The following is a 24,369-nucleotide window of genomic DNA, read 5'->3' as shown; positions in this document are numbered from 1 at the left end:
TAGCAAACTTGCTTGTTGTTTTTAAATACCCTTTAACTACGCGGACGAGGTCGCGGGCATCAGGTAGTCCAATATAAATAAAAATTAATCAAGTCACTATTATTGACAATCATATATATTGACACACTTTTAGACAAATTATCGTGCCCCAAACTAGGCATAGCCTGTACTATGGGTACAAGACAACGATATATTTAATACAATATACTTACTTAAACATACATAAATAAATATAAACACATCCATGACTCAGAAACAAACATCCATATAAATGATTGCACTTAGCGGGATTCGAACCCGGGACCACTTGCTCAGTAGTCAGGGTCACTAACCATTCGGCTATATGGGTCGTCTTATACCCTTAATATTAATAAAAAACTATTATTTGTATGTTCTACCTATTGGTAGGTTTGAAGTCGGTGCCAAGCCAGGTTCCGTTACAGCGAAATGAGTTTTTATTCATTGTGTTGGGCAAAATTCGAGATTTAATTATTATGTTAAAATGGTAAACTTGAAGCATTGTTTAAATTTATCGACACACTCGTGGTCATCGATTAGAATTAAGTCACAGCACTATCGCAATTCTGAGCTCTGCATTCAACTCGCGCGTTATCTCTACCTAAATATCAATTTAAATTATTTATTATATTACAAACTAGCTGACCCGGCAACGTTGTTTTGCCATATTAATTGTATTGATGTTGTGCTTGCTAGTTGATAAGAGATGGCGCTAGTTGTATTCATTAGTAACCAATCACAGTTCTTTTATATTTTGTATAATTCACACTATAGTTTTATAAATTATAGCCTATTTGTAATTCTGGTGTGTGTAAGCTATATTATTGTAGTTTCATCAAAATCTATTGAGTAGATTTTGCGTTAAAGAAGTTCAAACAAACATCCAGACATACAAGCTTTCACATTTATAATATTAGTAGGATGGATTCATATTTCAAAAGGAGAAAGCCACGGGCAACAAGTCTCTGGAAAAACGTTGTTGGTTTTGGCTCGAGGCTACATTACCCCTTTGATCAAACAGTTTGCACAGAACGTGCGGGGAAAACAACGAAACTGTTGACACCCCTTGCTCTAGTTCAACAGCCCCTCTTGTTAGGGCTCCCTTTCCCCATCTTTCATGTTGAGCACTCCTAAAGTTAAGACTATTGTTATCATTTTTAATAACAACGAGCCGTTCCCGCCCGCTTCGCTGGGCGAAGTTTAAAAGCAAAATAAATTAAATTTTATTCATATTACAAATACAATAAAAAAATAAGTAGCCATAAACCATCTAGTATAAATTTCGCAACGAATGGTGGTAGTTTCATGTCGATACAATCAGTGGTGTAAGCATGATTGAGCCTCAAAGACCATTTATATACACTAAGCATCTGGCTGCGACTTTGGTTGCATCCTTCAGAATCGAGGCTAGACATGAAAAGGTGTGAGTAACAAAAGATTTGTGGTACATTTTCTTAATATTATAATAGTCGTTTAGCTCATCCCTACTAATATTATAAATGTGAATGTAAGTCTATTTGTTACGCTTCTGCACCGGAGCTACTGAACCGATTTTAATGAAATTCGGTATAGCGATAGAATAGAGTTTGGGAAAGGAAATAGGCTGCATTTTATTGCCATAGCAATCTTCTTCGAAATAAGATTCTTATAATATATTGGGAACGCGAACCGGAACTCGAAATGGACATGAGATAATATTCAATTCCAAACTTGTTTATTATTTTTAAAGCCCTTAGTATAAGTATAAGTAACCATAATTAATGAAGGTTATTATAGTGAAAACAGAACAGATAATTATTGTAAATGTCAAAGTTTTACCAACACTGCGCATAGTTTGAGCTTTGATGAATAGAAGTAGGCACTCTTTTTACACGATTTTATTAGCTTCACCTGTATGTATGTTTGTTTGTAACAGACTCATTTGAGCACGATTTTGACCCACATTTAAGGGCCAGATTTCGTTCAAACTTGTAGATTTATCGAGTACCGATGACAACACATTAATTTGATAATAATTACATTAATAATTATTACATCCAAATATTTTGAGTTTTCTTTAGTGTTAATTCCGCCAATATTTGTCGACTCTACACAAGGCATCCTCAGGACATGTTGACCCGCCAAAATCTGGCACGAGACTGAGATTTTTTCAATTTGCAAAATAAGATTTTTGTGAATTTATATAATTCTAAATCTATCGTCGATAAGGCAGGAAATAATGTTAATGTTAAATGTCAACCATTATCTTTAACCGATTTATCAAATATTTGGAAATTTTCGAATACCAAAGAGAATTTTCTACTTTTAGCATGATTTTTAGATTTTTTTTTAAACTATTATATACTATTACTTATCAAAAGTTGAAGCTCGAGGATTTTACAGATTTTAAAAGCCTTTAAAAAGAACCCTTGGTTGAGAGTTTCATTCGCACTTGACCCGTTGTAACCTGATAGCTACTTAATATCTATACTTAGATAAGTTATACGTCTAGATAGAGCCTCTTGCTGCTAGACAACCAATGAAAAAAGGCCAGGTTTATTGCTTTAAATTAATTTAAATAAAAACACTTTTAAGGGATTATTACGAGTGTTATTTTAACTGTGTTGTTACATTAGATTTTTTGCGTAAAAGTTACATTTTTATTTTAGTTTCCTTTCCAGATCTCGTTTTCAGGGGGACTGTAGATGAAGTGAGTCAAAGATAGTATTTTCCATAGTTGTCATTATGAAGTTTAGCGCCATTTATTGCCTCGGAATTGGTATTAGCTGTAGACAGATGGTTTGGACCGACTGATGGCCTCCACTTCTTGTTTGGTAGGTGCAGTTGTGGGTTTTAATTTAGAGATAATTGGATGCCAGGTGTTAGATAATTTTCTCTATTCAAATTTGGGTGTGTTTTTTTTTTAATTTCAATGGCTGCACGTACCGGTCATGCGAGAAATTTATTCCTTTTTACCAAAACTTTTGGTTGGTCAAACGGATGTAGTGGTTAGGATGTAGTCTGTTATGTGTTCACATACAGCTGACTTAGAGTGACGTCTGTGTTTGATATCCGCAATGTGTTCTTTAATTACTTAATTTTGTGTTAATTACTTTAGTGTGTGTGACAAGCTACGTCTTACACTCGCGTTAGTGTGCATCCATTGCTCAAAACAGAGTCTAACTGTCAACCTCAATTTTCTTCGACTTTTTCACACCTGTCACAGTATATCTAGATAATGTATTATCTAGACGTATAAATGATCTAACTATCTATCAAATTAAAATAACAAAAGCGAATATATCGAAGGCAATTACTACTTTCTGAACTGAACAGAATCTAAGCCTCTGAAAGTAGTGCACGCTAGCTTCTACGTTTTACATCAAAGACGTGTCCCAGATACGTCCCGTAAAGCTGATATTAAATATAAGATGGGCTCGTTGGCCGAGGGGTATAAGTTAATGCCTTCTATTTAAGTTGTAACGTAAGTAAAGTTGTAAATCACGGACAGAGCAAGTTGACCATAACAGAGACGAAGATAAATATAAAGAATCATTTAGAGCAAAATTTAAAGAAATTAACATCCTGACTGTTGCTTTTCAATATATTCTTGATAATGTTATGTATGTCCATAGACACATAAGTGAATTTTCTAGAAACTGTCATAACCATAATGTCAACACCAGGAACAAACAAAAACTTATAACGCCTACTACTAGCTTAAGTCGAGTTAATAAGTCTTTTATGGGGCGTTATAGATGCTTTTACGACAAGCTCCCAGATAATGTTCAAAACAAATGTATAACGAAATTAAAAAAAATTGTTAAAAAACGTTTGTGGTATTAAAGGTTATTATAACATAAATGATTTTCTCGATGATACAGCTGATTAGGCATTGATCGACCGCCCACAGGCTATTAAATAATAAATTTTACTGTACGATTTTACATTGTAACCATATTTTTATATAAAAAAAAAGAAGCCCGCTGAGATTGTTGCCCCCATTCTTCTCAGGTCTGAGGCATACCTTTTGGAATGGGTGGTAGTTTTTGACTTTCAATAAGTGATTTTATATCGTATTTTGAATAAAAATATTTGAATTTGAAATTGATAGATTTGATTTCAAACGCATCGCTAAGCGACCTAAGACAGCATATCGCGCTACTGCCCCGATCACATGAATCTCAGATTTAGTGTTATTAAAGGAATATCTCTTTAAAATTTTACAATCCAACTGTGAAAGCTGGCAGTGTTTCCACTTTGATAACGTAAACGGCTAGTAATACTCCTGCGATTCCTCTGTGTTGCAAGATGGTATGGGCGTCGGTTATCACTAAGCATCGGGCAATTATGGAATACTCTTCCTAATCATATAAAAAGTAAATATTTTAAGAAATTATAACTATTATATTAATAATGAAAATTATTGTTATTTGAATATACTAAACACAGCGACACAACAGCGAATAGCAGTTGACTGTATCTTTCTCGGTCGAGTATACTCGGCGGTCCCGAGTTCACCCGATTGAGCCTTTCACCTCCGAGCATGACGAATCACCCTAACTATAGTAATATAACCTAAAATTTTATAGTAATAGACTCTTTTTTTATAACAATAAGGGACGAGACGAGCAGGACGTTCAGCTGATGATAATTGATACTGCCTGCAAATACCGCTCAGGATTCCTGAAAAACCCAAAAATAGCGCACTGCAATTGCGCTCGTCACCTTGAGACATATGTTAGTTAAGTCTCATTTGCCCAGTAATTTCACTAGCTACGGCGCCGTTCAGACCGAAACACAATAATGCTTACACATTACTACTAACTTTGCTATTATGGCGCGGAGAATGTACAAAGTACTATCTTCTCGCCTCAATTAGGCTTCTGGCAACCCAAGCGTGGAAATGCTGCCAGTATTCTTGGTACGCTTCCCCTTATAGTTTTAATTTTATGTCATCATACTATTGTAAATATAGTTATGACTTGTTTTTTTTTAGTTAAATATAGGTTCTAATTGCTGCTTCACGGCAGAAATAGGCGCCGTTGTGGCACCCATAATCTAGCCGGCACCCTGTGCAAAGGAGCCTCAAACTGGTAAAGAGGACTATAATGGTAATCTTATGTGGTCTCCTAACCTGAGCCTCTCCGAGTCCGAGCTCGATGGCGTCGATGCTCTTCTTCACGAGCGCCGCCTTCTGGTCGTCGCTGTCGGAGTTTGCCGCCAGTCCGGCCAGAAGCTGCGAGTGTTCAGCTCGCAGGGCCTCGAGGCCAGCGGCCACGGTTCGCGCGCCAGCCACCATCTCCTCTTGCGTCATAGCCGTCATCCTGCCCAGTGATTCGATCTTCTTTCTGTGGACAAAACTTTACTGTTAGACCTACTTTGTATTTTCGTAACAGTTCTTTCCATGATTATATTATTATGGTTTCTAGTGTTATTATAAACGAAATAGTTTTATAAAGGAACTCTGTCAGAAACTTAACTAGATTTACTGGAATGAAAATATAAATAGTGAAAAACTGTATTTTTTAAATAACAACAGCAAATTTTTAATAAAACATTTAAATAAGATAGTGCTTTGTAGGGTGTATTTTTTTTTGGTATGGCAATTTGAGAGATGTTGGAGCGGGGACTGAGCCGCCATTTTGAGATTCATTTTTAGGCAGTATATATTTTTCGTTTACACTTTTATAGTTATGGTCGATGCTAGGTAGCCGCTTTAAAATTGAACTACATAAATAGGTCAAGAACTGAGCAGTTTCGTTACGTGAAGTTAAGAACAAATTCTCGACTAAGGTGTCGAAACAGCTGCCAATCGGAACTATGTTACCACGCCACAAATTAGAATATAATCCCCACCATCTGGATCTGTGGCGTTCCTCCTCAGTGCGGTTTTCAAGGAACTTTCTTCCACGTAAGTACCTACTGCAAAGCTGTGGAATGAGATTCCTTGTGCGGTGTTTCTGGAACAATACCACATTCCTTCAAAAAAAAAGCGCGTACACCTTCCTTTGAAAGCCGGCTACGCTCTTGTGATTACTCTAGTGTTGCAAGAGAATGTGGGCGGCGGTGATCACTTAACGCCAGGCGACCCGTACGCTCATTTGCCCTCCTTTTCGATTAAAACAGAAAAAAAGTACATAAGTATATGTACTTATGTTGTACAATGGGATCATGCTCTGTTGTTAAATTTTCCTTAAACAATCAGTTATCAAATAGTAGTAAGTACACAAAATCTCAAGAGGCTTTCAAAAAGCTGCACAGGATTAAAGTCCTTGATTTTTTACGACAGAGTAATTATTTTTATTTATACTACTTATACTGCTTTATAACTAGCTGACCTGACAGACGTTGTTCTGTATAGAATAAAAAAAAACTGCTTTATAGGAATTTGCCAATAATTTTCAAAACATCAAGAATTATTTCGTAAAAAATGCTCCCTGTTGTTATAATGAAATTGTTTCACAGCGGAACTGTCAGACCGTGCGTCACTAAATTCTCTCATAGAAAATATGTCCATACAAAACAAATATTGAAAATAAAAATAATTATGGGTCCCAAATCGAAATAAAAACTATCCTATCTCTCAAGTTGGACCAAACTGCACTCCATCAAGTAATCCCTATTAAAATCCGTTCATTAATTTAGGAGTACATCGCGGACAAACAATGTGTCACGTAATTTATATATATTAAGATTAAGAGAAATAACATAGATACTTCATAATTGTCACAAATGAACACATCATACCAAGCCTCAATCTAATGACCTCTAATACAAGTCAAAAATAATAATATATAAGAAGAATTTTTTAGTAAATAAAATAAATTTTTCAACTAACTATAATAAAATCCCTATAAAATATCATATTAATCCTAATCAATCATACTTCCAATGTTATCTTATGAAATCAAACTACCTATGGGTTTACCATTCTTTATCTATCTTTCGTCAAGGTTTCAAGAAACCTATCGATATAAAATTAAATATCAATGTTAAATAAATATCGGGGATATTATCAATGTCATAAAAGGATTTTTGGATTTTGTATTAAATTTTTTTTATTCAATGAAAACGCTCCGTTCTGTTTTGGCGCAGGTACCTAAATTACAAAAATTTAAATTTTACTGTTATTCCTTCTTAGCTTCCATATTATTTTACTTTCGCGTATATAATATGTTGCAACTACTAAGAATAACTGCAATTTTATACCAATGCAGCGAACAATAGAAATAAAAACAAAGTTATTTGGCGAAGAAATTCCCTTCACTATCATTTATTTATTTAATAGGTTTACAACAGAATTACAACAAATACATAATACAACAAAAAAGGACATCAGCTAAAAACAAGATTGGCTGCAACTCCACGAGGGTGTGTACACAGCATGTTTAGCATAAATTAATAACTATTTAAATACAACACTAATAGCGATTTTAAAACTAACTTTAGGTAATGTAATATTATAAAAGAAAAAGACAGAGAAAATATATATCTGGACAAATAGACCAATATCACCAAATCACATAACTGTTTCAAACCCATCCTATGCGCTGTTACTTTTAATCGCACAGATTATTCCGTATAATATTCTCAAAGTGTACAAAACATACACAGGTAAATTACTGCTAAGCACAAACAAGACACAAATGTAGCGACCGTGAGAGGAACCTTGTACAGAACACATTGGTTTACTTTAGATACTCCTAAATGTCTCATGTTACATAGGTATTTGATTTGACATCGATATGTCAGAGTTATTGCTTTAAAATAGTTGCTTTACATTATTTTTCTTTTCCATCTGTATTGAATGATCATAACTACTATCCTGTTATTTATTGGTTTTGTGCCTACTGCTTGAAAGGCATTACGTTAATACTTATATTACTAATATATTGAGTAAAAGTTGTGTGTGTCAGCTTCGTTGCACGAATGGAACCCTACACTGGCCTTACGAACCATTATAAGATATGCAGACATCTTGGATTTAAAAAAATATCCCAATGTCTATCAATGATATATCACCTCGATAACCATGGAAACGACATCCACATTACTGCAATGATAATATTGTATGGCGGCCATCTTGGACTTCAAATATGGTCCCATATCCGTTGTTTGTTCGTTCGTTAAATTGTTTTTCAACGCGATAGTTTTAGTCAATTTTACCCCATTAAAATTTTTGAACCGAGGGCTGTAACTCAAAATAGATTCTTAAGGAGTAAAATTAAGTATTAATTTGCTGTCCTAACTGCCACATTACTAACATAAGAATCCAATGTCTCTGTCGTGAATCTTCTCAGCCATGGCTGCATCTCCGCCAGAGATGCGTGAGGTAACTGTGCGGTCTAAAGATGCGTAGTACAAAATCCTCGCTCCACTTAGAAGTTTCCACTATGACAAGTCGAGATGCCGTAAGTAATACAAATGACAACTTCGGATCAATGTGACCCCACGATAATGTGGGATTGCGAAACGTTGGGTACGGCATCGTGAGAGTTTCCGCTTCCAATATTGAAATTCCTCAATTGATGTTATAGGAACATCCGATGCGTCGGATATAGTGCCACTTTGATGCTGCTTTTATTAACGAGTGAAATTCACCAAATAATAAAGCAAATATTAAATTACAGACACTGAACGAATCAAAAATCGCACATCAGGTTGCGCCCTGTCAGTGGTTGCGGGTGCCATGTTTGTACATTTCCACATTTTCCCCAGTTGACGTTCGAGCATCTATCGGTTCTCGTATGCTCATAACCGGTAACCATTTTTACCGTTTTAGACTTTGTTCAATTAACCAATTATTCTTAAGTCTCCCTAATTTATGAACCATACGTAAATTCATCTGTACGACAACTATAACACCGTGCATCGTGGTCCTTCGAGCCGGATTAGAACATTCCGAACATCTTGAAAGGAAAATATATGTATCAGTACTAATAACACAAATCGTATCGTATCGTGCTTATATCGTAGCTATAACTTAATGAAGGTTTGAGTGCTATTATAGGTAGTTACTATGTATTGTTGCAACTAGTTGGTCTCTGGTGTGTTGTACTTAATTTTATTAAACGGGTTATAAATTAAAGCAATTTTATCTAATATTATTGTACAGTTACATAATATTTGTACAATACTTAAAAAATTATATTAATGCACCTCTTATGCAAACCTTTACCTTTAATATTCATAAAAAACTTTTATTTGTATGTGCTACATATTGATAGCTTTGAAGTCGGTGCTAAGCCAAATGTAATAGTAGGTTCATTCATTCACGTACACAAAAAAATTCATAAAAATGCTCATAAAGGGAAAACTAGTGAGCCAAACTATGTAATATTTTTGTGGGACCAAATGGCATCTATTTCGCATCAAACATAACAAGAATTACGTAAATCGGATAATAAATCTCAAAGTAATCAGTGTACAAACATAAAAAAATACCGAACGAATTGAAAACCTCCTCCTTTTTGAAGTCGGTTATTTTCTCACTTGTTATCATTTGAGGTCAACTATTCCGATGAACTTATATATTGATTTTTACAACATATTCACACAAAAATTACAAATTTAAGTAAGAGATATCAAAAACAAACCGAAATAAAATTGCTTTGCTGGTATGTAGACATCCGAAAAGAAGACGTGATGTAAACACATGAACGACTAGATGATTTTAATGATTGTAATCGTATTCAAAATGATAATCTCAACTACTAACTGTAATATTATAGCGGTGCTGTGTGTAATCAATATTTATTAGACGCTCATTCGTAGATACAATAAAATACCAGTGCTGGATTCACCACGTAGCAATTGCTACAGGCCCGCGTGATATGGGGCCCCACATATACACCTCCTCCTGAGCGCTCTTTGAGTGAAATTTATTAAGGCCGCTATCCCATGAAATCACCAAAATAGCGCAGAATTGAAACTATTTCTTGTTTATATATAGCTTATATTTTTACAAAAAATATAACTAAGCAATATGAGACGAAAATTAATTTTTTCTTTACATTTCTATTTTTATAGACAGTGCGAAAAAAATAACTATATGCACTCTAACTTTTACAGTTGGAGCCATACTTATCAGCCAATATACTATACTACAATCATTTATAAACTGTACGAAAATTTATTAACTGTAAACCATATTTAACAAACTGTTTGTAAGGAAAATTGTATTATGTTTGTTATAAATTAAAGATGCCTCTAATTCAAGTCCACGACATCTACCAGATCAGTCTGCACTCGATTCCTCAAGGCCATTGGCTCGGTCCCCAGCTTTAATACATATACTTACATACATAATTATATCGCTACACAATACAATAATTATTTTTTATCTCATGCAGACCAAGGGCCAAGACTTCAACAGAATTAGCAATAGGGCCCCGCGCATGCTTAATACAGCACTGTATTATACGTGAGAGATGTACAGAAGTTATAAACAGGTCAATAGCTGCATTCCGAAATATCATTTGGATCAGGGAACGAGTTGAGTTCGATCTAAGTAGATTAGTAGGTAGATTATCTCAACGTCTGGATGTTATTGCTTTTGTATCAAAACACATCAACAGACTTTTTAAATAGAGCTAGAAGCTCACAAGCATAATTATAGCCCCCGCGCGTTGGAACAGGGACCTACTTAAACTAAAGTCTGCGCCACGTAAGCTATCGTTAATATGCAAACTGTACTACGATTGGTGATTACGAAATGTGTGCCTTACGTCACAATGACGTCACGAAGATGGCGGCTTGTACCCATTGCAACGCGCGGATCATAGCAACAACGCCAACTACATGTATGGAGTTTATCTACAGCGCTTTTTAATGCAACTTTCTACCATGAACAAACATACTATGGAATGCCTGAATGAATCCTTGCGAGGTGTTCCAGGTCGATACGACATGGACTTGTGACACAATACAGTAACAGAACGGTACTTAAACTTCATACTAGAGCGCCTGAATCGACGCACGCACACATACACACGATATACACGGCCACTAAGCAATATTGGGGTGACAAAACTATTGAGTGCCACGCTGTACGCCGCCGAGACTGGTCGCGTCCGCGTCGTCAATGTTTTCAACGCTCCGCTACGTTGTATTACTTGTATTGTGCTTGTGATCAACACATTATCTGTTGCAAATAAGTTACGTCTTGCCTAAATTGTATCCATAGATATCCTGTGTCTAGTTAAAAATTATTAGACAATGTAGGTACTATAGCCACATTAGTACACACTAGGTAAGTACACATACTATCATACTATAGCCTTTATTACAGTTTAGTACGTTAGCTGTACATAAAAATAGTAAACGGGTCAATATACTTCGTTCAATAATACGCTAGGGATTTTACTAGGACTAGCGTTACTTGTGAAAGTAAGGAAGTAACATTATGATCGGCTGCAATTTTTAAGCTATTGCATACCTTCTATCGCGGGCCTTGAGCGTGGAGACCGAATCCAGAAATTCCGTAACGAAAATAACCTAACACCCTCCACTCCGACCGGCACAGCGGTGATACTTTTTAGTTTTGCCATCTATCTATGAATAGCAGATAATAACTTTTTTGAAATATCACGCTTGTCTCTTTAGTTCAGCAACTCGCCTCTAGGTGGCATTGGTTGTATCGGCGTTACTGCGCATGCGTATTTTGGCTGGCGATTTCAACATCAACTTCGCTGATAAAAAATCAGAGCGGTTGACAACTTTTCTTTCGAAAATATTGAATTTGAAAATGAATAATGATCCACAAGAATCCACAACAAAATATGGGACCACCATTGACGAGATATTTAGAAGATATCAAGTCTGAAACTTATGTTTCTTATTTCAGTTACCATACACCTATAGTTTCAATGATAAATATTCCTGAATAACCTACATGTATTGTAACATTATAAAAATATTTTGAACAATATTAAATTCTCATTTATTTAATAAAAGAAAAAAAATTGTTTTCTTATCGGTCACCACGCTCAAAAAGTGTAACTTGAATTAATATCAAGAAAAAAACAAAGGAAAAAAAATACTGCATAAATAAAATAAATAAATAATTATAATTGCATAAGTTGATAAAAAATGCTATGCAATAGCTTTACCGCGGCAGTCCCCGAGTGCCACACGTCATTTTTTTTGTTTTTCTGACAACTTATAGCTAGCTTTCAATATAAGGCATTTAGTGCCATTTTGGGTAATACAAAAAAAATGTTTAAATATGCATTTTTTAAATATTTAACTTGGACAATATTTTTTTGTATGTTTGTCAAAGATGGTTTATTACTTGGTGATTATCGTGTTTAAAGTAGCAACATGTTAGATGGGCGTGCATATCATATAGGCAATTAGGCAGTGCCTACCTCGTTATGAACATAAATAAATATAGTGTTCAAGTTAATTTAGTTTAATTTGGCTCCGTTATTTTATAACCAAACTTCTATTGAACCCCCACTTATAAGTTTTCCTTAATACCTACGGTAAGCGATCTCCAGGCTCAACTACGACAAGTTAGATCTACAGTGCCTACCTTACTAGAAAACCAATGCACGCCCCTGTAGATGGGTAATGTAATTCAACCTATAGCATCAAATAAATAAACGTAAGTAATAGTAAGTAAATAGAAGTAACCAACTTTGAAATAGCAATAATAATTGATGCAATACATCGAATACTGTTTGAACCATAATGTAAAATACTTACATTTAAAGGCTTCTGACTTATACGAACTATAATTCGTTTTAATTACGATTTCATAATACATAACGAACAACAGACACAGAACGACATCACATCTAGGCACATCTAGGCCATCGGAACTGTGTCCGTTGCAACAAAGAACATTATAAGCACAAAGTAAACGATTAAACAGATGGACGGTTGATGAATCTAAACAACCAAACTGTTATCTAGATTTTCTCTATACTGCAATCCTTTTAGGACTAGTTGTCCGAATAAACTTATCGACGTAACTCAAGGTGAGTTCTCAGCGATAGAAGTTTGTATGGAAATTGCAAATCGCGCGTCTCAATATAAGGCGTTAAGAATGACTTATCGGGTATATTGGGACAGCTTCAGATTATTGTCAGCTAATTACTGACAGTAGAAGGTAGTAATTTATCTCTATCTGTAGATAGTATATTGGGAACGGTCGTTACAGGATGGAGAAGGTTATCTCGAGATGGAGATAAGTGGAAGAAATGGGGGAAGCCTATGTCGAAAGACAACCTGATCAACAAAATGGTTGCTGAATATTAATGAAATTTTATTTTACTTATAGATTTGAGAAAACATGTTTTATAAGTAGTATTAAAGTTAAAATGTATGGTCAGTAAATACAGGCTTTTATTACTATTATATAGATCGTCAACGAACATCCAATGTAGGGCCTCCAAACAATGGACAAACAAGTCAAACGTGACCTAGTGTAGAACCACACAAATCACCTATTACTATCATTTTATATAACTTCCAATATGTACAAGTAAAACGTGAGTTGAAAATCAGTTGGTTTTAGCACAATTAGCACTTTTTGTCAATATGTTGTAACTTAAAATTGAACGCGACTAAACGTAATAACTATAGATTATTGACACAACACGGACTCATCGTCTGTGACATAACAGTTTGCGTCTCAATAAAATATTTTAAAAATGCCGTCGTGCATTGTGAAAAAGTGTAAAAACTATACCATATAAGTATCTGTGGCCATATATGATTATTTAAGGGAAAAAATTGTGTAACTAGTATCCCCCGTAACCGCATACACACTATCATAACGGTTAACTTGCTAATATCACGGCGCGGAGTCCTTCTTTTTTTACTCGTCCGTGGATAAAAGTGCGTTCCAGAATCCTTCAATATTAAAACAAAGAATGGAAGTCTCAAGAACAAAACAAGCGACACTTCCAAAGTAATTTCGACCCCCTGAGCAATATATTCTCCCCAAAAGGCGCTCTGGGGAGCTACGAAGGTGACACAACGACGTGGGTAGAATAAACTACCACGTTGCCATGGCTACCAAGGGCGACAACCTTCTACCTGACGCGGTGACAAAAACACGAAGGGCAGAAAGGTTATTTAATCTATATATATACAAATGAATTGCTGTTCGTTAGTCTCGCTAAAACTCGAGAACGGCTGGACCGATTTTATTTATCGATTGAGGCGATCTTGACCAAATCATCGGTCCATCTTGTAGGGGCCTACCAACTCTACATCTTCCGTTACGTGGTCGCCATTCGGGGAATTACTGCCGAAACGGCCATCTGTCCGTCAAGCTATGTGCCATGCCCACTGCCACTTCAGTGTAGCAACCACTGCGCTATGTCGGTGACTTTAGGGCGCCTACGGATCTCTTCATTTCTGATTTGATCTCGCAGGGTAACTCCGAGCATATTCTCTCTCCCTCTCCATTGCCCTCTGAGCGAAAGTTATGAAAATATTATACTGTCGTGGATAAGTGTTCAAATTCTAATAGATTGTACGTTATGAGTGTGGTGAACGTTACGTTTTAAGATTCCATTACCTATATAGATACAGGTCAAGCGTAGATTGTTATGTTATATAACGAAGGTGGAATGGAATCAATAAAATACGAGGTATTTAGAGCGGCTTTAGTCCGAGTAGGAATGGATGACTCGTACTCTCATTTCATAAGAAAAGTAAAACATTTTTCTTTTGCTCAAATAGTTATTGATTTACATGGGAGTATTACCGACATAAATCTAATATTAGTGTACGATATCGAGCTTTTGAAATGTTTTGTGTGGAGGGCTGGGATTTTTAAAGATCTGTAAATATCATGTTACGAAAATAATCTGGGTAGTTTATAGTAAAATTGCAAAACTTTTCATTCCTTAATCTGAATATATCTATGACAAATAGAAATGTTTTGTCGCCATTAAACTAATTTTTTTATAACAAACTAGCTGACGCCCGCGATTTGGTCCGCATAAATATAGGGTTTTTAAAAATAATAAGCAAGTTTGGAATTGAAGATTATCTCATGTCCTATTCTAGTTCCGGTTCCCGTTTTCGCTCCCGTTCACAACATATTATATGAATCTTATTTCGAGGAAGATTGCTATGGCAAACTAAACCTACTATTGGTATACTCATCGACGTGAATTCAGTTTTTCACAAATCCCGCGGGAACCATGGATAGCCTATGTTCTTTCTATAAGCTCTTGACAAAGACAGCGATAGCGCTGTACCAAATTTTTTCAACAATTATCATATTAGTCATATTATATCACATTTATAATATTAGTTGGGATAATAAGGTATTAGAAATATTTATTACATTTCGTAACATATCGAAATTAATAATATATATATTAACAAAATAGTACACAATAACCCCGTATATGGTGCCCGCGGTAACAAAAGCATCTCCCATCCCCCCTTGGTAACAAGCCAAAAGCAACTGGTTAACTTTTTGTTATAGCGCGATAAAAAGTTTCCAACTTAATTTTACTTGAATTCTACTTTGTAACTTACATTATTATACACTATGCTGCAGAAATAAAAAGGTTGAGTTTATTGCAAGTAAAAATTTATGGAGTAAGGAAAAATTTAAGCCAAAAAGTTGGTATGCGGTGAGCTAAAGGTCTGGATACACACGCATACACAGATAATGCACTGAACAACGAACGTTAATTCAAGACAAAAAAGTTAAGTAGCATAAGTAATATATACTCTTGATAATGTTTTGTATGTATGACTGAGAAGGCGTCGGGCAATGTGGTCAAAATACCCCGAGATCTTTTGATAGCAGACTGTGGACAATCTAGTGCCAATGCGAAGTTGCTCCAGGATAGACTTGTTTGTTCTCTTACAAAGTTCGCAAAAAGTAATGATAATTCATCATCATCAGCCGGAAGACGTCTATTGCTGGGCAAAGTCATCGCCTAAAGATTTCTACGACGATCGGTCCTGCGCTGCCCTCATCTAACGTATTCCGGCGATCTAGACCAGACCGCCGGTCCATCTTGTGGGGGGGCCTACGAACACTGCGTCTTCAGGTACGTGGTCGCCATTCGAGGGCTTTACTGCCCCAAGGGCCATCTGTCCGTCGAACTATGTGCCTGCCCACTGCCACTTCAGTTTCGCAATTATTTGAGCTATGTCGGTGACTTTAGTTCTCCTAGGTATCTCCTCATTCGATCTCCGAGCATAGCCCTCTCCATTTCCCCCTCAGCGACCATGAGTTTTCTCATCAGGCCCATCGATATAGACCACGCCTGCGTACCGTAAGTCATCACTGGCAACACACACTGGTTGAAAACATTCGTCTTCAGACACTGTGGTATTTAGGACGAGAAGATTTTACGGAGCAGAAATTACGGAAGAGAAATTGGATCTGCCTAACTGGATTGTTTATCCGAGGTAGACGTACTCGTCGACAATTTCGAGAGTAGGTACTGTTCCCAATTGTTATAGGAGAAGGTGCGACATGGACATTTGACATCTTCGTCTTATCCATGTTCATTTTGAGTCCTTCTCCTTGGGAAGCTGTATTGAGGCCATCGAGCATATGGATAAAGTCTTCCATGGTCTCTGCCATGATTACGATATCGTCTGCGAATCGAAGGTGAGTGATGTATTCATCCAACACAGCGGTGAACAGCTTGGGCGATATGACATCGCCTTGTCTGACTCCCCGTCGCAGTCGGATAGGCTTCGAGATCTGATCCTGGAGACGGACTGACATGGTGGCGTTTCCATACAATCACTTCAACGCTTCGATATATCAGTAATCAATGTGGCATCTCTGGAGAGACTGAAGCACCGCCTATGTCTCGATCGAATCAAAAGCTTTCTCATAGTCCACGAACGCCAAGCATAGTGGCTGGTTATACTCATTTATCTTCTGTATAACCTGCCGTAACGTATGTATGTGGTCTATAGTGCTAAAGCCATTTCGCAATCCGGCTTGTGCGGGAGGCTGGAAATCGCCAAGCCTGCGCACGAAACGATTCGTGATGACCCTAGAAAACAGCTTATGTACATGGATCAGGAGTGATTGTGCCTATAGTTCTCCAAAAGCATTTTATCGCCCTTTTTGAAGAACAGCACCATATATAATATACTTCTGTGCCATGCTTGCAGCGTTTTACCCTCGAGGATGACGGTATTGAATAGTTTCTAGAGGGTCAAGTACAGGGGTACCACCAGCTCTTTGAAGCTCAGCTGTAATCCCATCATCAACCGTTTTTTGTTTCTTGGCGTCTTGTTGTTTTTAAGTATGGCCATAAAAGATTATGGCCATACTAATCTCGTACAGGCTGACGTCTGGGATATCCTCGGTATAGTGTCGGGTTAATTTGGCTCTTGGGTCTTCAGCCTTGCTGGTAACAGGTATCCGTGCGGTCGTGTATAACTAAAAGTAATGATAGTTTTAAATAAGAATTTCAGTGATGTAGTCAAACCATATACAATAATGTCATCAAAAAAGAATGAGAGGTCTTGATAATAAATCTTTACCTCTGTAATCTTTAAAAAAAACAGCCTAAATATGTTCGAGCGGGTACGGTATAAATAAAGGTAAATGCGCAATTACTAGTCATCAGGACTTGCGGACCAATCGATGTGTCTAGACACAAAGGACTAAAATAGCACTGCAGCTGAATGCCGCTAAAAATTCTAGTAATTGATGTTGCTTCAGCGACGGTCAGACTAATATGAACCTTATTCACTTTTAATACAATTTACAGCTATGATTTACGTAGTGATATAGGGCCATAAATCACTTAGGTTGTTCATTTTGGCGTGGCTTTCAGCTTGTATATCGTTCGAATAAACTGATTATTACCTATTATTATGTACTAGCTGACCCGGCAGACAACTTTTGTATAAAATAAACTTAAAACAAACAAAAGGAATCATTTTTTAAGTGTAACCCGTGTTTTAAGGAAGTTTATTTTTACCTCCTCAGAAAGATATAAAAATTCTAATTAGTTATTCATTTTAAACTATTATTTTTATGTGATTTCTGAACGACGGGGGACACGTCGGAGGAAAATCAAAATTGTTGTTTTAATATAAAAACGGGGATTTTCATGTTTATTCAAACCTTCCCTGGACTTCCACAAATAATTCAAGACCAAAACTAGCCAAATCGGTCAAGCCGTTCTCGAGTTTTAGCGAGACTAACGAACAGCAATTCATTTTTATATATATATATAGATTACATGTTGTTGTTTTTTCTATTAACTCAATTTTGTTCTTACTTCCTAAAGAATTAAATAAAGCCCTTTCAATATTAACACAACACGAAAGTGTACGTCTGCCAAACACCACTATTTTGATAGCAATATCTAATATCTTTAAACGAACAATTCTCGAACTTGGCTCCAACGATTGTAATGAAATTTAGTTTACATGTAGGAGGCGAGAGTTTCAATTTAAAGAAATATAGTTTTATCCAAGTTTTAATAAGAAACTGCAACAATAACATTAGAATACAAAGGAAGCTTTCGCCACTACATACAATACTATAATAGCTCAGATGGTACATTGGGTGGTCCTGAAAGCAGAAGACCCCGGTTCGAATCCAGCTGATGTCCTATTAGTTTACCATTTTTTGTTCAAGTTTTGTACCTTCTTAAAAATCCGAGCAAGGCTCGGTCGAACCAGGTAAGTATATTGTAAAACGAGCGGGTAAAAATTACTAATCATTTCCGAGGTAGGTGTGCAACAACCCACAAACAAATAGACAAATTGTATGTATATAAATTGTATTTTTGTAAAAAAATTTAACGTACAGATAAGGCACGGCTAGTTATGAATAACTAAGATTTAGATAGACTCATCACTCAATAATATAAAAAATCGTAATAAACATGTCAGATATAAAGATATTTATGAATTTATTAGTAGTAGTTAATAGACAAATGTTAAATAGATGTGTGACAGATATGGCGAGTCGTTAGGCCAGGATCATTTCTGGGGTAGTAAAGGGGGGCTCTTTATATGCTGAAGAAATAAAAAAACTGCGAAATGCGAAACTCTTAACAAGCATTTCGTAAAAGAGGCAATATATCAAATATTGTCGTGTTGAATCAAGAAATCGCCCTCCTCTCTAAAATATTTTAATTGTGAAAATTACAATACTAAATATTGATTACAAATTGAAGGGTAAGAACTTCCATAAATGAAACGCGGCTTGGCTTAGGGAAAGGGAGTTTCGAGTTCAAGGGCGGGAAATCTGAAGGGCGGATCGAATTAGCGGCGAGACTAAGGGATTTTCGCTAATTGACCCTTACGGATAATACCTTAATTATGTACAGGTACGTATTTATAGAGATGTATACGTTAACATAAAACCACCCTAGCGCAAAGTGGTTTTCAATGAAGCTGTTTTTAATCAAACTGTAATGAACTTCCTACATGGGTGGAAAAACTGAGTGGGTATATTAAGAGCATACCCACATAGAAGGCAAAGCTCCTATGATTCCTCTGGTGTTGCAAAAGAGAGTGTGGGCGCTCGTAAAAAGTTGCAAATGTTATAAAATCTTAAAATAATCAATGCTTTGATGACGTATTTATTTTGTCAACGGTAGTACTCCATGACCGCCACCCTTGCGTCAACATTAAAGGAATGGTAGGAGTATAGACGTCTATGTAAATAGTACCGGATCTATTTGTTAAAGACTCGCAGTGGCCTCTGTTTAAAAATAAATAAAGCACTGACCTCTACTATTAACCACTGGACTGGCGGCTGTCAAAGTGCTTTTGTGCCTGTTTTACATTCGCCATTTTGGCGCAGTTGGCCATGTAACGAGAGTCTGCGGTACTAAAACTATGAAAACAACCTCAGCAAATATTGAAAGATGGTGGGAAACTATTTACAAATAAAAAGTGTACTTTATTAGGTTGATTCCTGAAGTATAAATAACACGGAAAACGAACGAAATTCAAAATGCAAAAATACTTCAGATTACTGTACGCTTCTCACGCAGCCATTTGTATTATACGTCAAAATTAGTTCTCTTAACGCTCGCGAGTGGCGCTCCAAATAGACACAAAAAAAACTGTCAAACACATGGAACAGCCTGTCCAGTGGTATTTATACAGGTCAGTGACTAACAGTATAAGTCAGACGTCACATAGAAGTGATTTTTATGTGTGTACAGAAAAACCGCAAGCATCGGAAGTTACTATAACATACTTACATTCTGTAGGCGTTCAAAGTCTTCGACATTATCGTTCAGACAGCAATCTAATCATACGTTACACTTCACTATCACAATTAACACTAAGCATTGTAAATGGCACACAAGTTTACACTTTAATATAAAAAAAAAAACAAATCCAAAAGAGATCCAAATGTCCTGCTTTATCGCACTGAAAACTATAAAGTAAAAGTCATATATTATTATGTCGGTGAGAAGCTAATTTAGATTATATTCTAAGATTCTAACGCTCGATTCTGAGGGTACGTGTAACGTGGTACGTTGGTTGAACTAATTTTATGACTACTCATAGGTTGCCTACAAAAATTTGGCCGCATGTAGGTACCCGTAATTATTTTAGGCATAAATTATTTTCTGATGTATATTCACCCATATCATGATTTTTTTAATAAATTGTACGTAATCTTAAAGGAAATGATGTAAAGAATTGAAAAAATAAGGTTGCCAGCTCTCAGACAGCCGCAACAGGTCCATTTTTGTTGATAAATTGCAGGCAACTGTTTTTTTTTATTTTAATACAAAAAAAGGAGTTTTATATTGACTATTTTAAGTTATTAACGGGAAAATAAATCTATTTGATGTTGTGTTGTATCACTAACTAAAGCAGCACATGTTATATTTATCCAATTCTGCCCGAATGAACCATGAAAATTGAAAAATAGATTTTCCTATTCCAACGAGGAAGCAGTTAACGTACATTGTTGTATTGATACCGCCTTACAAATTAACTTGGTATAAAGTTACACATGAGAGTAAACAAAGAATATGTAAAATGTTGACTATATCGCTGACAACACTGTTAATACAATGATAATTCTGAAATTTTCCGAATGTCAGTCAGCCTTGCAAATAAACGCGGGAAACGATCTACCTCCAAATAAACCATAATCATAAGCAAACTGTATATTTGAAGTATTTTGCATATTCTTGGATTATTCTCAGGTATAACTTTATGCCAGGTTTATTTGTAAGGCCGATAGTGTTTATTTTTAATCTTTATTTAGTTCAGCCATGTTTAATTGAAATATGCTAAATTCTAATAACATAGAAAATACTTCTAGATTCGAAGATTCGAATTAAAATTATTTAAAACAAATAACTTCAATATATAATACAGGTCATGCTCTAAATCAATTTCGTCATTTAAAGAGAATGAGTCGAACAAAATGCAAGCTGTGCAAACGCGAAAAATAAGCAGAAATACATTTTACACTGATGAAAAAAAAAATCATAATTGAAGTCCAATTCAACAAGTGTCAAAATGACAAAGAAACGTCACAAATACTCGGAAAAGTGCAACGTCATGATTTGGTGGGTTAGAAACTTTTGCCTCCTTTTACAAAGTTTTATTTTTCTGGAAAAAGAGCGAAGAGTACAGCGCCAAAATGCGTCAAGATTATACAAATTAAATTTGTAACCAAAATTAATGAACGAAGCGGGACTCGAAGCCGCGACCTCTCCGTAAATTTTTAAACTTTAAAAATAACAAATTGTCTTGGATTGTTGTGTGAAACCTCTACGCTTTTAAAAAATATACCTCGGACTATCCCGCAGGACTGGGCCCAGTCAGAATAAGGCACGCACTACACAAACTTGACTGGAAATCAAAGTTCAGGACTCTATAAAAGCTGAAGACTCGCCCATGTATTACCAGTTTTGGAAGAACTGCTCTAAACGAAACTCCAACATCGAGTAGAGTTATCTCTAAAACAAGCCGTAAAAGTCCCTTGGAAACTTATATGTGTGCTTTTGCCATATGCTACACGCGGGGTATAAAAAATAATAGGGGAGTCCCAGGCCCAAGCGTGTCATAGGAGGCTACTTAGGGCATTTACCAGTGGGAGGCTTCTTTGCATAAGACCGGCTAGATTATGGGTACCACAACGGCGCCTATTTCTGCCATGAAGCAGTAATGTGTAAGCATTGTTGTGTTTCAGTCTAAAACGCGCCGTAGCTAGTGAAATTACTTTGCATGCAAAGAGCGCGTCTCCGAATTTTTGGGTATGTGGAATTAGTGGCGTATAAATTACCATCAGTTGCAACGTCTTACTGGTCTCCTCCATTATTGTCATAAAAATAATATGTACCTATATCACGATTTAAAATCGTGCAAATTAAAACAATAAAATTTAATATTGTTATTGTTTGGCCAAGTGATTTTAAGCCATACCTACTTAGAAAGCCAAATACATTCTAATTTCAACATTCGGTCAACTCACGCGTAATTTGGCACACGTGGATGTGTGGCGTTCTTGCACAACTTAGAGAGAGATCGTTATAGCCATTTGGCAACGTGAGAGAAAGAAAGGAGATATTATATCGACGCAATGAAAATAGATCGACTCCTACGCAGATTGTGTGTCATTGATCCCCTTGTTTGTTTGTTTGTTTTTGATTATATCATTATCGAAGCCGTCGCTCGCGACTGCCGGCGGATATTTCGGCGTAGTATATCAATCGAATTGAGTTTATTGTTATTTGTAAGTCTACTTGAGTCTTGAATGAAGCAATCACTAAATATGACAAGGTTTTTTGCAACAATAATACACCATTGCTCATCATTTTGTTCTGAGCCCTAATTCCAAAATGGCTGCAAATTATTTATTTATTTACGTTCATTATTTTTTAACTCAAACTTTTTACTTTGTATTAAAACTAAAGACAATTTGTTTTGACAATTGAAAAATATGACAAAAATAAAGCCACAAGCAAATGGCTGATAAAAAAAATATTACAAAGAAAAAACAATAACAACGAAAAATTACTAACCATCTTGAAGTACTTTCATATTTTTTTGACTTAATTTTTGAAACATGAGACAGAATGCCGAAAAATATCTATGCCAGCTCTTTTAACCAAATTGTTGTAGGTGATAACTATTCTAGACAAGGGGGCGGATATGCCTAGATTGAATCTAGGTATATATCTAGAATCTAGGCCTGGGGTTATTTTGTTAATAATATGTGACCTAGCATTACGCTTTGGTACCGCCAATCGAACCCTACTGAATAAATTTGGGCAAACGACAATTATTAGGACCATGAAATGAAATGAAATTTATTTATTGCGAAAAAGTTTACTTAAAATTAAAAAAAAGCCTACTATAAAATTTTTTGTTGATTAACCATTTAAATCGTTTCTGTGGTAAGTTTTTTTTCTAGAGGTAGATGATTAAATAACTTTATACACATTGCGTAGCTACTCTTTAGGTATGATTTTAATCTGGGACAGTGGCCATAAACCAGTCAATTTGTAATTTTTTTAAAGTGATAGCCCTCACTTCTAGGATTAATACACAAATAAAATTTGACAACAAAATTCTGAAAACAAAGACACAACCTGAGAGTTGAACAAAGCATACAAGATTTTATGACGATACCCGTTCGAGTGACGTACTCGAACGGTTAGCTCAGTTGGCAGAGCACTCGCACGGAACGCGAGAGGATTATCGCGAGATTTTGTTTTAATTTTTTTTTTTATGGAATAGGCGGACAAACGAGCGTACGGGTCACCTGTTGTTAAGTGATCACCGCCGCCCACAATCTCTTGTATTTTTATATCTATTTGTGCAAAAACCAGTCTATCCGGTAATCTGGTGGAACGATCTATCTTTGTTCGATGATACGGAACCCTTCGACTCTCATTTGAGCAATTTTTTTTCGAGAAGTTACACACCACGCCGTAAGAAAGTAATGAAAGCAATGAACAAGAGCTCGGCAAATAATTACCAACTCAACAATGCGGAACAGTCTGAATGCAGAAACAGTTACCTTTACATTTCAAGAGCACAACAGCTGGTGATAACTACTAGACTTAGATAATTTATACGTCTAGATAGAGCCTATTGACAACCGATGAAAATCGGCCAGATTTATTACTATGTGCGTGCATTGCTCAAATTAGAGGCTGCTGTCAACCTCAATTTTGACAGCGGTCACAATCTGTCTAGGCGTATAAATGATCTAAGCTACTGGAATAGAAGCGAATTGAAAAAGTTAATTTTTGTACATACGAAATTAGAAATATTTTATAAAGATACAACACCTGGCAAGTGAATGTCCTTAACGAGAGACGAATAATAAAAAGTAAACCTACGCTAATACTGGCACGAAAATTAGGGCCACGCTGAAAGAATTTAATAAACGACAATAGATGCAGCATATCC

At 35.9% G+C, this 24,369-nt stretch overlaps 1 protein-coding gene across 9 annotated transcripts in view; it reads right to left on the bottom strand.

Annotated features, from left to right (window-relative positions):
• Positions 1-24,369, bottom strand: part of LOC126980183 (kinesin light chain) — a 77,841-nt gene that overhangs the window by 32,836 nt on the left and 20,636 nt on the right. For 7 of the 9 annotated variants that reach the window (XM_050829795.1, XM_050829798.1, XM_050807515.1 and 4 more), the window contains exons 2-3: positions 20,184-20,362; positions 5,135-5,348 (exon numbers count right to left, since the gene is read on the bottom strand). In XM_050829795.1, the coding sequence (XP_050685752.1) occupies positions 5,135-5,348; positions 20,184-20,212 (243 nt within the window). In that variant the 5' untranslated portion in view covers positions 20,213-20,362. The remainder of the gene's footprint in view (positions 1-5,134; positions 5,349-20,183; positions 20,363-24,369) is intronic. The other 2 variants (XM_050829792.1, XM_050829794.1) reach the window with 2 other exon arrangements.

This window comes from Leptidea sinapis, chromosome 5 (assembly GCF_905404315.1).
Source record: "Leptidea sinapis chromosome 5, ilLepSina1.1, whole genome shotgun sequence".
Taxonomy (NCBI): Eukaryota; Metazoa; Arthropoda; class Insecta; order Lepidoptera; family Pieridae; genus Leptidea; species Leptidea sinapis.
Note: the sequence above shows the minus strand (reverse complement) of the source record. Positions and strands in the feature narration are given on the sequence as shown.